Source organism: Salvelinus alpinus, chromosome 30, assembly GCF_045679555.1.
Source record: "Salvelinus alpinus chromosome 30, SLU_Salpinus.1, whole genome shotgun sequence".
In the NCBI taxonomy this organism is placed as follows: domain Eukaryota; kingdom Metazoa; phylum Chordata; class Actinopteri; order Salmoniformes; family Salmonidae; genus Salvelinus; species Salvelinus alpinus.
Genome location: NC_092115.1, coordinates 15,758,570 through 15,775,404, shown reverse-complemented (window position 1 = coordinate 15,775,404; position 16,835 = coordinate 15,758,570). Strand labels below are relative to the sequence as shown.

At 39.3% G+C, this 16,835-nt stretch overlaps 1 protein-coding gene and 1 pseudogene across 1 annotated transcript; both read right to left on the bottom strand.

Annotated features, from left to right (window-relative positions):
• Positions 1-2,297: 2,297 nt before the first annotated feature.
• Positions 2,298-4,057, bottom strand: LOC139560156 (mpv17-like protein 2; annotated as a pseudogene).
• A 1,671-nt stretch (positions 4,058-5,728) lies between these two features.
• On the bottom strand, positions 5,729-10,266 carry LOC139560553 (gamma-interferon-inducible lysosomal thiol reductase-like). The gene is made up of 7 exons (XM_071377420.1): positions 10,005-10,266; positions 8,998-9,186; positions 8,779-8,853; positions 8,457-8,546; positions 8,016-8,168; positions 7,791-7,859; positions 5,729-6,176 (listed from the first exon to the last, which is right to left on the bottom strand). Exons 1-7 carry the CDS (start codon positions 10,119-10,121, stop codon positions 6,105-6,107), a joined length of 765 nt encoding a protein of 254 aa, XP_071233521.1. The 5' UTR covers positions 10,122-10,266; the 3' UTR covers positions 5,729-6,104.
• Between the last annotated feature and the right edge of the window lie 6,569 nt (positions 10,267-16,835).

Sequence of the window (16,835 nt, the reverse complement as noted above, 5' to 3'; positions counted from 1 at the left end):
TTACAGTTTTACCGGGGCAGCTCTAGCAGGGCAAAACATTTACGAACTGACTTGTTGGAAAGGTGGCATCCTATGACGGTGCCACTTTGAAAGTCACTGCGCTCTTCAGTAAGGCCATTCTACTACCAATGTTTGTCTATGGATATTACATGGTGTGTGCTTGATTTTATACACCTGTCAGCGACGGGTGTGGTTGAAATAGCCCGAATCCACAAATTTGTATATATAGTGTGTATATATTGCATATTATTTGGGGCTTGTAATAAATACCATTTAAAATAACACAAGCATATTGCTATTACATTGTTATAACTAACTGCTTTCTAAGCAGGGTTTCTCACACACTTATAAACAGATACAGAGACAGACACACACACACCCAAGGACAGAGGGCTGACGTAAACCTTTCATAAACACTGATAAGGAAAGGCTTTGATCAAAAGAGTGCTTGGGTCCGCATTTCACGAAATAATGAGACACACACACATAACCAAGGACAGAGGGCTGACTACGCACACACAAAATCTCCTGCTTAGCTGAACATTTGATAACAAAGAACTTTTGCTATAAGACTCAGAAGGATGACGCCCAGCTCATCAGGACCAATCTGAGAAGACAACAACCTGTCCAGAACCAACCAGAGGACAAGAACTTCCAGACTCAACCTACTTTCTATCTTTGTATAAAATGTCTATGCACTCTGTTATCTGGGCTTTTTTCTGCAAGTTCCATATGAGCTAAATGAATAAGTCCGTGCACGCTTGTACCAGATATCTTCACTCTGAATAAAACTGTCACTTGTCATACAATTTACCACCTTGTCCGAATCGATCCTTGACCGGCTCACCCTTCTCCATATCCAATTATCAACAGGCTCAGAAAACTTGGTCGGCCAAATAAATTCAACCGCAGGTGCCGCCAGTTGTGGAACATTGTTTTTGATCATGTCATAGATAGATGTTTCATAATACCCTTAAGACATTTGGCTGAACTGGCATTTTGCACTCCACAACCCTTCTGTATGCAGAGCTAAATGTCCATGTCAAGCTTTGATGTTGCCGATTGGGGTCCTAATCGGATTTGTACTACGATACAAAATGAAGAGATGACTGTTCAGCTGCAGAGCTAGAGATGAGAATAGAGATGCTGGTTTGAAATAGAGATACTAGTCTATACTTCATTACATGCCATTATTCATGCATGTGTATCGCCACAATCTGGTTTGGCAGGCCAGAGTTCGCTAGAGTTTATATGTCGCATAATGTTATCTACTGATGAGGAGAACCTCAACCTATGTTGACCCTAGCTGAATTTGAGTTTGAAAGGCTTCCAATACGTAATAAAACGCGTTCTGTTAAAAAAAATAGACAATCGCCATCACCGAATCAGCAGGTCTGCAAACGGAGGTAGGCATATGCCTAGCCCATTTCAGTAGGTAGCATAGGTGCAGTAGCATTGCGCGCTAGTCTTCTAGGCTCTCAGAAAGGGGAAAAGAATGCCATCGTGAGGATACAAAACACACAATTTTCTTCATGCAGGTAAAACATTTCCAATACGCGGTATACACACAATGTAACACATACGATAACTTCTTGATACGTTTTTGTGAACAACTTGCTATGGAAATACAAAATGTTTTTTGAATCAATTTGAATCACCTGTTAGCCTAATTGCGTGTCTTCTCCATATCTCTTACAACATCAGCACTTTACCACAAACAAAATAAATTGTCCCAAAATTAGGCAGGCCTTCTGCTGTAGTCTCTCCTCGAAAATGGTCTCAGAATGCCTGACTGAATAAAGTAGTTGTAGAGACAACAGGAGAACTAAATGTTGTAGTGTACAAGTCAACATCAAACGTATGTCGTAGGCATATCTATGCATAATGTTGTTCGATCTTGTTGGGTTGCATGTGAAACTTTTCTTATTTATTTATAGGCCTACTGATCTCATTAATAAATACATCTGGACTTTGTATGTTACACTGTTACAATGCAATTATAAACACACATTTTGTTTTTGGGGTTTAACATAATCATTGATTGCTACATTGACATACTGTATTAAAAGATATCATATCGTAAGCCATGAATTTAACTTTAATAAAAAGCACAAGAAACCTACAGGCATATTATAAATTATACATTCAAGCCATACCAGTAAAGTAATCTGTTGAAATTAAAATACACAATTTAAATCAACGATAATCAAGATTTTATCTATATTTTAAGATGCTTGAAAAAGCTATTCCTTATCTATGAATAAAATATTTGATTTTTTAAATAACACAAATGCAGTGACTAATGTAGTCTCCTATACATGTATTATTACCTTATTACAACACTGATATGTGTAACTGACTGTGAATCACATGTTTATTTGGCGTACCCCAGAAGACATTGCGCGTACCTTGGGAACACCTAACATAGAAGACTCGGAACTTAGGGGGCAAGAAGTAGAAGTTGATAACCTGTACCGCAGGCCAAACACACCAGTCCACCTGGAAGAAAAATAATCACAAACAAACCTTGAGAACTAGAGGGGTATCAATACAGAAATATAGAGTACAATGGGCCTATGCTTCTGATCCAAACCATTCTTATCAGGTAAATGAATACATTAAAAAGCAAGATACAATAAATGCCTTCCGAACAAAGGACAATAAAATCAAGCAGGTAAGAGGATAGAGAATACAAAGGCCAAATTGTAGGGAATAATTAGGGCTAGTGTAACGGCTTTCGTTGGTGGAAGGAGAGGGGGACCAAAATGCAGCGTGGTACGTATCCATAATAACTTTTAATGAGAATGAATACAAAATACAAAAAGAACAAGAGAATCAAAATGAAAACTTTCACCCCGAATGGTGAAAACACTAAAACGGAAAACAACTACCCACAACCCATAGTGGGAAAACAGGCTACCTAAGTATGATTCTCAATCAGAGACAACGATCGACACCTGCCTCTGATTGAGAACCATACTAGGCCAAACACATAGAAATATAACGTATCGAACAAAACATAGAAAAACAACATAGAATGCCCACCCCAACTCACGCCCTGACCAAACTAAAATAAAGACATAAAAAAGGAACTAAGGTCAGAACGTGACAGCTAGGATATGAACAACACAGTCATACTATTCCACTAACCTTGTAGAACTCCCAGAACTTGTCTTTGAATTTCTCCAACCCCTCAGACAGACTATGGCCCTCCATCTTGCCCATACCTGTAGGAAGATAAAATAAACAGTATCTCCCATCTATGGAAGTCCCTCCAACCCCACTTTAGTGAGTTTTGTTGTGAGCTTTTCCATAAGAGCAAGCAAACAGTCCACGTTGACATTGATTTAACTTAGTATACTGTTAACGCTGACTTGAAAAAAAACTTGAAAAAACACACTCCCCTATGAAATACTATGCTCCATGGTCAGTGATGCAATCAGCTGATCGGTGAGGACTTTCTTGCTGACAGCAGGTAGAGCATTGCTGACAAAAATAACATGTCCAGCCACTGGTACAAGTAGCGCATGAAAGGCCCCATTGAACATCCTACTGCAAAATATGCAAACTACAGAGGGCAGTGTAATACAGCAACATGAAATATATGTCCTTGCAAATAGTGACACCTATATACTACTGTATTGTATATTGGAAAACACAAGGAAAGTATGCAATAATCTTATCAATATAAAGGATACAATTAGAGAGAAGTATGTTTTGGAATATTATGGTTGAACTTTTTTTAATGCTATACATTTTCTTTTGGTTATGATTAGGAATATATCTTGCCCTCGCACATTCATGTTCATTGTCTTTCAAAAGTTATTTCATACAACACAGATTGCTGTCCTTGGTCCTGGACCTTACCTGTATGAGCCCAGTCACATGCCCTTTCAGGGACCTTCCATTTTTTTCTGGTTTGCTGAATGATATTGCCGGCGGCAAGCATGCCCCCACAGCTCACAGTATTGGTTACAATAAGAAACCTGCTGTTGAAAAACTGCTTCCAGTAACCTGTAATCTTGACGAGAAACTCTCTGCTCGACTGAGGAATCATGATTATTATTCCAAACGACGGTTATCCAGTAAGTGGTCCACTAGGATAAATGTTCAATGTTATTGATGTACAGTACCAGTCAAAAGTTTAGACACACCTACTCATTTTACCTTTATTTAACTAGGCAAGTCAGTTTAGAACAAATTCTTATTTTCAATGACAGCCTAGGAACAGTGGGTTAACTGCCTTGTTCAGGGGCAGAACAACAGATTTTTACCTTGTCAGCTCGGGGATTTGATCTTGCAACCTTTCGGTTACTAGTCCAACGTTCTAACCACTAGGCTACCTGCCACCCCTCATTCAAGGGTTTTTATTTATTTTTCACTATTTTCTACATTGTAGAAAGCTAGTGAAGACGTCAACACTATGAAATAACACATATTGAATCATGTAGTAACCAAAAAGTGTTAAACAAATCAAAATATATTTGAGATTCTTTAAAGTAGCCACCTTTGCCTTGATGACAGCTTTGCACACTCTTGGCATTCTCTTTGGCTTCAAAGCAGCTTCCCCTAACTCATCTAGGGTTTATACATAGCATTGGTGTCAAATGCATAATAGCGAGGAGTTTGAGGACATCATACTCCCCAATGCTGCACAAAAAAACTATCCAGCTGAAGCACAAGATCCCTTTCATAAATGATGTGGAATTCTGATTAATCAAAGAAGTAGTATGATAGAAAAGTGACTGGACAAATTAAATCTCTAGATGAACATTGAATTGTTTTGACATACTGTAACCTTCTAAGAATAGGCTACAGAGGAGGCTGGTGGGAGGAGTTATAGGAGGAAGGGCTCATCGTAAAGCCTGCAAGGGAATTCATGGAACGGAGTCAAACACATGTTTTCCATATGTTTGACTCTGCTCCATTTATTCCATTCAAGCCATTACAATGAGCCCATCCTCCTATAACTCCTCCCACCAGCCTCCACTGATAGGCTACTATGTCACCTTCCATAAATCACATTAGAAGCATAGAAAAGGTGCAAAGGTCATATTTCTGATTTGATTAGAAAGACACTGTTTAGAATATCCACACTTCAGTTTTGTCACTGATACACCTGGGACCATAATCCATAGTGTAAAGGTTATATGTTTTTGGATAACCAAACAGCTCAATAAAAATGGTGCATCCATCCAAAACTAGATAGGGTCTACACAACACCAGCATCTTCAGCTTTAGATCAGTGTGTAAGGTCTGTGAGTAGGCTATTCATTCTTCCATTATTTCGTTTTTGATTAAGAAATGCAACCAAAGAAAAATCAGACAGCGTGAAATATTGTAGCCATCATACTTTCGATCTTACATTTTTACATCGTGCTCCAATAGACACACCAAATGATGTTGAAGGACATGACCCTTAATCAGCAGTATAACAAGGGAGAACATGTCTCTTTAACAGCACTGAAAGCAGCACAGACAGTCCTATTAAACCGCCAGGGAAGAGGCTTGACATGTCACTGGTTTGTCTGCGGTCTCCCCTAGGCAAGAATCAGCGAAGCTATGCAGAACCATGACAACCACGACAAAGCCTTCTACTGTAAGAGCACTCACTCAAAAAGGTATTCATCCCCACAGCGCCTGTCAAAAAAGAAATATCTGATCTAATAGGATAAACACGTATCACATTCAACATAAAACGCAGATTTAATAAAGAAAGACCAAGTCCTTTTAAAGTAGTTTACTTTAATCTCGTATTCATTATTATTATTCATTTACAAAGGCTAGTGAAACTTCATCACTTTATAAAAAATGGATTGCTATCAGAGAGCTTATTTCACACAGCTCATTCCACACAGCTCATTCCACACAGCTCATTCCACAAAGGCTCATTCATTGAGCAATGAAACAGTACATGACGTCCATTTTCTTGATTTTTGAATAATTGTGTAATATTGATAGTTAAATCAGATTTATTTTAAAGCATTGATAGCGTTAAAACATGATTGATACCACACATTTTTAAGTGAGCATTTACCATCCATATTTAGCAATCAAACACAGAGGCACATGGCAGTATAGTGCAGTGTTGAGACGTAGATGATTTACTCGTCATGGTAACTGTAACTTCTGTGTCGTTTCATCAGAGCCGTACTACAGGCTTCAGGCTTGGACCCCTAAAGGAGAATATGACAGAGAACAGAAATCAAAGGACTATCTTTCTTATTCCTACAGCACACTCTAGTGCAGTGGTCACCAACCGGTCGATCGCGATCCTAGTCCATCACCAAACATTTCTGTAGAAAAGTCAACGATAAAGGCTTGCTATCCTTTATTTATATTATTGGTGTTGCATTTGATTCACAAGTCCTGCACACCGGGCAGGTGAAGTGTTCCAATTTTGAACCATTTAATTGTCTGAAAAGACAAGCTCCACCTGCCCGGCGGACCAGGAGATCTGTGGCTAAACTGAGGTCGCATACTGTGCTGGCAAATCGGATAGCTCAAATCACCGTTCCTACAGCTTCCACGACCCTGGCCACAGCGATGTTTGATAGGCAACTAGCCTACATGAGATGTAATAACTTTTAAAACCAGGACCAGAGAGTGACTGTCAAAGAATACAGCAAAGAGCTGCTGTTTTTGAGTGAGTTCATGTCTAAGTTTTTATTCAGCACTGTCAACACTGTTTTTATTCAACACAATTACAATACATAAAATGCACTTCTCCCTACTTCCACTTGCGCTGCAATGAATTAGTAGATAAGTGTATCGATAGCCCTGCGTTTTTATTAATATTATTATTATCAGCAGCTCTTCGTGTCTTTTTTAATATTGAGGAATATTTCACTTTCTCTGGTCATAGGAACAACATGGATTTGTGCAGATGCGGTGCGACTTGAGTTTTGCCATCAGGTGAAAGACGGTGTCCCCTCTCTCTGGTCAGTCTCACCGGAGGAAAGAAAGGAGAGAGCAGGGACAGTGAGAGGCGGACCCTCTGCTGCTCTCTCCCTCCCTCCGCTGAGACTAATGCCGTGTTCAAAATAACTGGGAACTCGGAAATCTCAGACTTCCGACTTCAGTGCATTCAAGACAAATAATAGTTTTCCACGGTCATCCAACTCAGAATTCCAAGTCGGAAACTCTGGCATCTTTCTACAGCTCCGGCTTTCCAACCTGAAGATCACTGACGTCATGATTTGACCTCATTTTCCCCCCAAGTTTCCAGTTGTCTTGAAAGCACCATGACCATCAGATACAGATACCATCAGTCAGTAAAAAAGAGAATTATTTCAATTTTTGCTCAGCTGTGCCTCGCAAATCATACAACAACTGATCTATTTTGTTATCAAAGCTTGGGTTTTGAAATATTATATGGTCTGAGAAGAACAATATTGGCAGGCCAGACATACTGTATAGCCAATATACTGAGATAATGTAGGCTAGTAGGCCTACTGCACAAACCGCCTTCCTACAGAACTGTTTTATTAGGTGAATGTTACATTTTTTAAGCCATGCTTTTAAAAAATCTAGGTGGTAGATCTCTTGCTTTTTGACTGCGAAAGTGATCTTGACTCAGAAAAGGTTGGATGGAGTATGGCGTCAAGAAATATCAACTTCATCAGGTACTGACTTACCATCAATGGTACAGTATATGTAAAGGCTATTCTATACACAGTGGTTTCTATAGACAGGAAAAAAGATGCATAGAAACAAGGAAAGAAGAATGGATGGATAAGACATTATACGGTTAATATTGGAATGGTGTTTTTTGGCGGGCCAAAACTTACCTTGTACATGCTGCAGATCAGAGTGAAGAGTGAAGACATTGCTTTGTCCTGAAGTTCTTCTGTGTGCTCCTGAGAAAAGGTTCCAGATTACTATAACAATCGAGGCAATAAACGTTGTTGAGTGGTAAAATACCTTACTCGTAGCGGTTTGTAATACAGTTAACACAAAGTATTAAATGCAATGCAGACACAAGAAACACAAATATTTTGCCTCATTGAACTTACCCCATTGATGACAATCCAAGGCACATAGTTGTGGGTTGGCTTCAGGGCACCAGTCTTCACTGCGTTCTGATGCATTAGCTGATTCCCCTGGTCTCCCTTCACACAGGTCATGATGCTCTCCCACTTGGTGTTTGGGTCATAGAGCTCCACACACTGTCAAGGGAAGAGGTGGTCAGAACACTATTTCCAAGTATCCTCATATTTACAATGCCATCCAGTCATATCTCATATTTCCCTCCAGCCATACCCTTTTACACTATCTTATGTGAGCAGAGCATATCATCAATCATCAAGCACAAAAACTCAGTCCATTCTATAACTTTTTGTTCCTATTTCTCAAGGGTATTAGAATAAAAATAGGGAGTGCTGTATATTGTTTGAGGTAGGGTCTTTTTATGGTTTTGTGTAGATAGAGAGAAGGTAAGAGTTAATGTCACTCACCTTCTCGCCTGCTTTAACCACATCAGTGGAGGCCTCCATGCAGTAGATTATCTGGAACGCGTTACTTCCTGTAACATTCAGTATGCAGGTCTGAGGAGAGAGAGAGGAAAAAAAAATATGTTTCAGCCCAGTTTAAGCTGGTATTACCTGGTATTTACATGGTAGTAACTAAGAAACTATATGGTGACAATTAATACTTTCTGGTACTTTAGTGATGTGTCAATGAGTGTAATTGCTAGGCAATTAATCGGTAATTACTGTTCTAATAAATAATAAATAACTACCTGGTAGAATGTAAAATAAAGCATTACCAAAATCTCACCTCGATCATGTTGCCAAGACACTCTCCTTCACCGTGCTGGCAGGTGAACTGATACTTCTTCCCATCAAAAGATTCCTGTAGTCAGACAAACAGAAATGACTTTGACTAAACACAACATTCCTCAACTCCATTCACTGATAACGACATCCAAGTATTATATCCAAACTCAAAGCAAGATTCATGAGATGAGAGTCATCGTCTCTAGCCTAGTGTACTTACTCCTGCATTTCCATAGGGCACCAGCGTGACACTCATGGCGTCCTGCAGCATGGCCCATGTGGGTAAGAGCTGTGAGGTGAGGAAGTAGCGGCATGCTGGGCACAGAGACTCATAATACAGCTCCACCTGAACTGACTGCTCCAGCGTGTTGGCCTTGGTGGCATTGATTTCCAGGCACTGCTTCAGAACCTGCCACAATAAAAGTAAAGACTCAACTGATAACCTGTTTCTTGTGCTGTGTATTTTTGTTGCCTTTACAGTAAAGCCATACAAGTTAACAAACACACACAGTATGGTTGAATTTTTAGGCCTAAATAGGGTCTATATGTCAAGCAGAATCTGTAGAGACAATTATGGGTGTTGATATTATATTTTAATATTATTTTTAATGTACAAACATACATTTTTCTCATTCTCTTCCTCATTCTCTACTGAAGTCAAATTTGGGCAATTCCACAACAACGGAATTATGCTGAGACTCCAATTTATCACTTTAAAATATATGCCAAACAAAAACCATTGACTTCAAAGTTTCACCAACCCAACTCTATGCACAATGAAAACTTTGAACAAGATACATAACAACAAAAATCTCGCAGTTTTATTCTGTTACCAAACGTTGTATCTGCACAGTTATTCCTGTAAATGTGTTTTTGTAAAATGTTCTGTGAAAATTGTTCAAATGAGTCATTGTGCATAGAGTTGTATGGTTTGTTAAACTTTGAAATCAATGGTTTTTGTTTGGTATTTTGTCTTGGCGTAATTCCGTTACCAAGGAATTGCCCAGTTGCCTCCTCAGTGGTGATCGGAGATCACTTTCCCCTGACCAATCAAAACACACAAAAACAAATCTAAGATACAGGCTACGAAGATATCGTTCTCACCCGTTGTAACTTGTAGTCCAATTACAGCGATACAACCACATCACACAGTTTAAGTCAATGTGTTACCAAAACATTGCATACATTTAATTACGACAAGAAACTCGTCAAGTGAACTTATTTTACCCCACATTCGATGGCTGAGTCCAAAGAGGTACACCACTGCGATGGAGAATATGAGCAAGACTTGCAATCTACATTTGACCAGGTGGTCAAAAGTGTAAACAGAATAATACCCTTCATCTTCCCTTCAGCACAAGACGACAGACACTGGCCACAGTCAGTAAATCTACTCTATATATAGGGATTCAAATTATATCACGGTACCCTCTAGCTAAGTAAATATATTTTCGATTTTACGATTTGTTCTCAGTCATGTGACCACCAATAGCGTCACTAAACACCGGCAAAGTTTGCGTTACATTGTATCATATCACGAGTTGGGATTGTCTTGATATTGATTATATTGTCACGATTTGTTATCTACCTGGAGGTATTTGTTTAACTTTGTTTCATCCAACTCTTATTGGTGTTTATTGTGGCAAAGCAGATATTCATTATGATGCATAATGTATTGTCAAGCACGTATGCCCTGTTATAATGTATTATAATAGTCTCTTATCCTGACTATACCCTACTACTTAAAGCCTACCAGACATTCTGAAAAAAGTTTAAAAGTTGATACTGTACGTAGAGACATAACATTTTATAAGCCTTATTATAAACCGGGTGGTTCGAGCCCTGAATGCTGATTGGCTGAAAGCCGTTGTATTTCGGACCATATACCACAAAATATATATTTTTACTAGTCTAATTACATTGGTAACCAGTTTTTCATTAAAAAAAATAAGGCACCTCTGGGGTTTGTGGTATATGGCCAATATACCACGGCTAAGGGCTGTATCCAGGCACTCTCTAACAGCTCTTAGTCTGGTATATTGGCCATATACCACACCTCCTCGGGAGGCTTAATTATAATACATTTGATAATATATTACGAAGGCTGATGCTCATACATGTACATGCTTATTATAACAAGTTATAAAGCATGATACCTGCAGGCTTTAACCAGATAGATATTGTTCTTGATAGGCAGTGGTTAGACAGACACCCAATTCAGATTTTTTTCTTTTAACAATCACATCAGATCTTTTCCAGTCAGATCTTTTTCAGAGCTGATCTGATTGGTCAAAAGACCAATTAGTGGGGGAAAAAATCTGTCTTGGGCTGCTTGTCTATACACAGTCATATTCACATCAAGGCAACCTTTACATTGCTACATTACTGTAAGGGGCTGATGTGGAAAGAGCTTGAGATGTAGAGGTAAGAGCAGGGGCAGATTACCCATCTGGCAATTATGGCAAATGCCAGATGGGCTGGGCTATTTTTTTGTTGGATGGGCTGGTCGAAATTGACACACACAAAAAAACTATTCTATCAAAATAAAACAATGAGAAAGGTGACATGGCCGGCGGCCCATGGGCCTGTTAAGATTTTTTTTTACTATTATTATTTTTGCGCAATTTGTCTGTTATACTAGTCTATAATGAGCCTTTGGCTTATCAGTGGGCAACGGCCGGCCCCACTACCAAGATGGTCAGCCCGGTTTTCTGATATGCTGAGTTGAGGTCGCACAAACTCACATTCAAAGTAAAACGCAGCATCATGAAAGAGATCTGCTCCAACTCTGTCATCAGTTAGACGGCAAAGATCATGGAACGGAAAAAACTTAAAAGGTGCCTATAAATGTAGAAAGAGCATATTCTACATTGTCACCTCACTCAAAACTTCCTATTTTTGGGCGGCTAAAACCATGATTTGGTCAGACTGTGAAGTGCATTATCCACATGATTCCTGTAATGAAAGTGTCTGCCTGGCTCCTGTGCCTGTGCCCTCGCTGGGGCCTGCTGCTGTGGTGAGCGAGCCACTCTCCTCTCCCCCCATGTGCCTGAGAGAAAAATGCTTTATGATTGTAAAACATTTCAAAATGCAATCATAGGAAAAACACAGCTTTGGAAGCTTAGTCCCCTTGGCCCAGTCAAAGAGAGGAGGGTCTCAGCTTTCTGTAGGCATAATTTGTATTTCTTAATTCTCAATACACTGAGTGTACAAAACATTAAGCACACCTGCTTTTTCCATGAGAGACTGACCAGGTGAATCCAGGTGAAAGCTATGATCCCTTATTAATGTCACTTGTTAAATCCACTTCAATCAGTCTATATTAAGGGGAGGACACAGGTTAAATAATGATTTTTAAGCCTTGAGACAATTGAGATATGGATTGTGTATGTGTGCGATTCAGAGGATGAATGGGTAAGATAAAAGATTGAAGTGCCTTTGAACTGGGTATGGTAGTAGGTGCCAGGCGCACCAGTTTGAGTGTGTCAAGAACTGCAACGCTGCTGGGTTTTTCAAGCTCAACAGTTTCCTGTGTGTATCAAGAATGGTCCACCACCCAAAAGCCATCCGGCCAACTTGACACAACTGTGGGACGCATTGGAGTCAACATGGGCCAGCGTCCCTGTGGAACACTTTCGACACCTTGTAGAGTCCATGCCCCGACGAATTGAGGCTGTTCTGGGGGGTCCAACTTAATATTAGGAAGGGGGTCCAACTTAATATTAGGAAGGTGTTCCTAATGTTTTGTACACTCAGTGTATAGCTAAGATGCCACTCCTTTCCACTCCTTGTCATTTCCAAAGAGACTGGCCTTTTCGCCATCTTCAAATATGAACATTCTCTCATTAATGAGCTCGATGAGATCCTGATTCGATAACCCTCACAGCTATCCTCAAATCACAATGATTATCAAAATATTGGCACTATCACTCTTTTCCTCTCCACAAAACACCTTGGTATCTGGTTTCTTAGCAACCACTTTTTGTTTGTCCAATCTAACCTTAACCCTAAAATCTCAAACTAACTAAATACATACTGCAATTCCAACCACAAAACATCTTTGCTTTATTTTAAGCCTCAAAATACAACAAATTGCCTAGCTACAGTAACAGCTAAATGTTTGTTTTTGAATTAGTTATAGTTCTTATTCTATTTACTAGTGTCACGTATACTCCCTCTCTGGCCTCTAGGTCACCAGGCTGCTTGTTATGGCGCACACCTGTCACCATCGTTACGTGCACCAGCGAGTCATCAGACTCACCTGGATTCCATCACCTCCCTGATTACCTTCCCTATATACAGTAGAAGTCAGAAGTTTACAAACACTTAGGTTGGAGTCATTAAAACTGGTTTTCCAACCACTCCACAAATTTCTTGTGAACAAACTATAGTTTTGGCAAGTGGGTTAGGACATCTACTTTGTACATGACAAGTAATTTTTCCAACAATTGTTTACAGACAGATTATTTCACTTATAATTCACTTTATCACAATTCCAGTGGGTCAGAAGTTTACATACACTAAGTTGACTGTGCCTTTAAACAGCTTGGAAAATTCCAGAAAATTATGTCATGGCTTTAGAAGCTTCTGATAGGCTAATTGACATAATTTGAGTCAATTGGAGGTGTACCTGTGGATGTATTTCAAGGCCTACCTTCAAACTCAGTGCCTCTTTGCTTGACATCATGGGAAAATCAAAAGAAATCAGCCAAGACCTCAGAAAATAAATTGTAAACCTCCACAAGTCTGGTTCATCCTTGGGAGCAATTTCTAAATGCCTGAAGGTACCACGTTCATCTGTACAAACAATAGTACGCAAGTATAAACACCATGGGACCACGCAGCCGTCATACCACTCAGGAAGGAGACGCGTTCTGTCTCCTAGAAATGAACATACTTTGGTGCGAAAAGTGCAAATCAATCCCAGAACAACAGCAAAGGACCTTGTGAAGATGCTGGAGGAAACAAGTACAAAAGTATCTATATCCACAGTAAAACGAGTCCTATATCGACATAACCTGAAAGGCTGCTCAGCAAGAAAGAAGCCACTGCTCCAAACCCACCATAAAAAAATCCAGACTACGGTTTGCAACTGCACATGGGGACAAAGATCGAACTGTTTGGCCATAATGACCATTTGTTTGGAGGAAAAAGGGGGAGGCTTGCAAGCCAAAGAACACCATCCCAACCGTGAAGCACGGGGGTGGCAGCATATGATTGTGGGGGTGCTTTGCTGCAGGAGGGACTGGTGCACTTCACAAAAAATTATGTGGATATATTGAAGCAACATCTCAAGGCATCAGTCAGGAAGTTAAAGCTTGGTCGCAAATGGGTCTTCCAAATGGACAATGACCCCAAGCATACTCCCAAAGTTGTGGCAAAATGGCTTAAGGACAACAAAGTCAAGGTACTGGAGTGGCCACCACAAAGCCCTGACTTCAATCCCATAGAACATTTCTGGGCAGAACCCGAAAAAGCATGTGCGAGCAAGGAGGCCTATTAACCTGACTCAGTTACACCAGCTCTGTCAGGAGGAATGGGTCAAAATTCACCCAACTTATTGTGGGAAGCTTGTGGAAGGCTACCAAAATGTTTGACTCAAGTTAAACAATTTAAAGGCAATGCTACCAAATACTAATTGAGTGTATGTAAACTTCTGACCCACTGGGAATGTGATGAAAGAAATAAAAGCTGAAATAAATCATCCTCTCTACTATTATTCTGACATTTCACATTCTTCAAATAAAGTGGTGGTGGTAAGACATGGATTAAATTTTACTAGGATTAAATGTCAGGAATTGTGAAAAAAATGAGTTTAAATGTATTTGACTAAGGTGTATGTAAACTTCCGACTTCAACTGTATGTCACTCCCTTAGGTTCCTTCCCCAGGCATTATTGTTTCCTGTCTGTGCGTTGTTCGTGTTTCTTGTTTTGTATTATGTTTAATTTATTAATTCAATTAGGTTGTAATGTTAATGTTATTTCAAACAACCAATGAGCAACTAAATCCAGCTGCACATTGAAATTACCAAAAGGCGAGTCTCGTTGGCAGTGAAATTGAGTGGCAAGGAGTGGAAGGCTAGCTACAAAGACTGGTACCCAGATTAATTTGATATGGCTTTGAGATATGGAGCGACGGGTGCGAAATGCGCACCAGCCATTGCGTAAAAGGTCTCAGGGGTACTTGTAGGCCTAGTAGCCCACAACTGCAAAAACATTTTAGGACATTACATTTACTGTTAAATGAATGGCTACTAGCAGTGGGTATTATAATTAGGGTTAGTGATCTAGTTCATGTGTTTTGAGTTTCCACTTCCTCAGGTGTTGAACCCCAATATTAGATGGTAAGCAAAGATTTTTACAGTAAAATACAGCAACTATAGTCTAATTGTCAACCCAAAATTGATGAGAATCACATCAAAATATGGTGGTGCACAGTAATGTGGGCTGGTGTGGATAAAAAGCCAGGGTAAAATTCTTGTCCGAATCCATCCCTGGGCAAGAGCACACTTCTCTAGGCCTGCAGGATTCATGGATTAAACCCCTATTACAACTCACCCTTTCCACATTGGCATGTTGTATTACAACTACTTATGTCTTCTATGGAGAAGTGCCGCACATCCGTTTTTTTGACTGTGTAGCACAGACAACTTGCAATGAACTAAGTGTCATTTCTAATCAGAATGAGGAAGTATGAGTTAAATGTCAGCATGTTTGCACAATCAGTGTCTATCAGTGAAAGTATTATTAATTTGTAACTTCAAACCAGTCACTGGTGAGTCAGTGTGGTTATCACTGAAAGATTTTGGAAATTCCCCTTTTATGGTTTTCACTCCAAGAACTTTAGCCTGGTCTCATAGACTAGACGTAACGTAGTAAATGTAAATCCGGGACACAATTAGTATGATATGTTACAGTTGGTATGGTTACATAAAGCAGAAGGTTACTTAGGGCAAAAACGAAAATAGGGTTGTTGGTCGGGGTGGATGGGCAGGTGTGTAACGCGAATGTCTAGCAACCCAAAGGTTGCATGTTTGAATCTTATCACGGACAACTTTTGCATTTTAGCAACTTTGCAACTACTACTTAGCATGTTAGCTAAACTTACCTTCCACTTGCCTAGCTAATGTTAGCCACCTAGCTGACGTTAGCGACAACAAATTAGAATTCGTAACATATCATACGTTCTGCAAATTGGTAACAGATGGTACGAATTATGTTACACATTGCAATTCGTAACATATTCTAGAAATTGCAATTCATAACGTATCATATGAATTGTAATTTGTAACATAGATGAAATGGATGATGGACATCCACAAATTAATACATACCATGAAGGCCAAATTATAGAGGAGAAACTTCTTAATGCAATTAAAGCCTTTAAGGCTGGGAAAACTCCAGCGCTGGATGGCATACCAGTGGAAGTATACTAAACTTTTTTTGATATACTCAGAGGACCATTATTAGCATGTTTTAACCACTCCTATATAAATGGTAGATTATCAGACACGCAACAAGAAGGTCTGATATCATTATTACTGAAACAGGACCCAAGTGGTAAATATAAAGATCCAGTTCATTAAAAAAAATGGAGGCCTCTTACACTTCAGTGTTGTGATGCAAAAATCCTAGCTAAATGCTTGGTGCATAGAATTAAAAAGGTATTGTCAGATATTATTCATCCTAATCAGACAGGTTTCTTACATGGATGATACATTGGAGATAATATAAAACAAGTACTGGAAACAATAGAATACTATGAAATATTCTGGGACACCAGGCCTGGTTTTCATAGCTGATTTTGAAAAGGCTTTTGATAAAGTACGACTGGAGTTTATAAATAAATGCCTATAATATTTCAATTTGGGGGAATCTCTTATGAAATGGGTTAAAGTTATGTATAGTAACCCTAAGTGTAAAATAGTAAATAATGGCTACATCTCAGAAAGTGGATTAAAACCAAATGATGATGTGTACTATATTACGTATTGGACCACTAAAAAATTTACATTTTACATTACCGTGTAGTTTACCAATAAAATGGTCTGACGGGG

What these genes read in the sequence shown, in the direction of transcription:
- LOC139560553 (XM_071377420.1), bottom strand. Translation starts at nt 10,121, where the DNA reads ATGAAGGGTATTATTCTGTTTACACTTTTGACCACCTGGTCAAATGTA. An exon ending in ACTCAGCCATCGAATGTGGG is followed by an intron (nt 9,187 to 10,004) that starts GTAAAATAAGTT and finishes TTATTGTGGCAG; the next exon opens with GTTCTGAAGCAGTGCCTGGA. An exon ending in TGCCCTATGGAAATGCAGGA is followed by an intron (nt 8,854 to 8,997) that starts GTAAGTACACTA and finishes GTCTGACTACAG; the next exon opens with GAATCTTTTGATGGGAAGAA.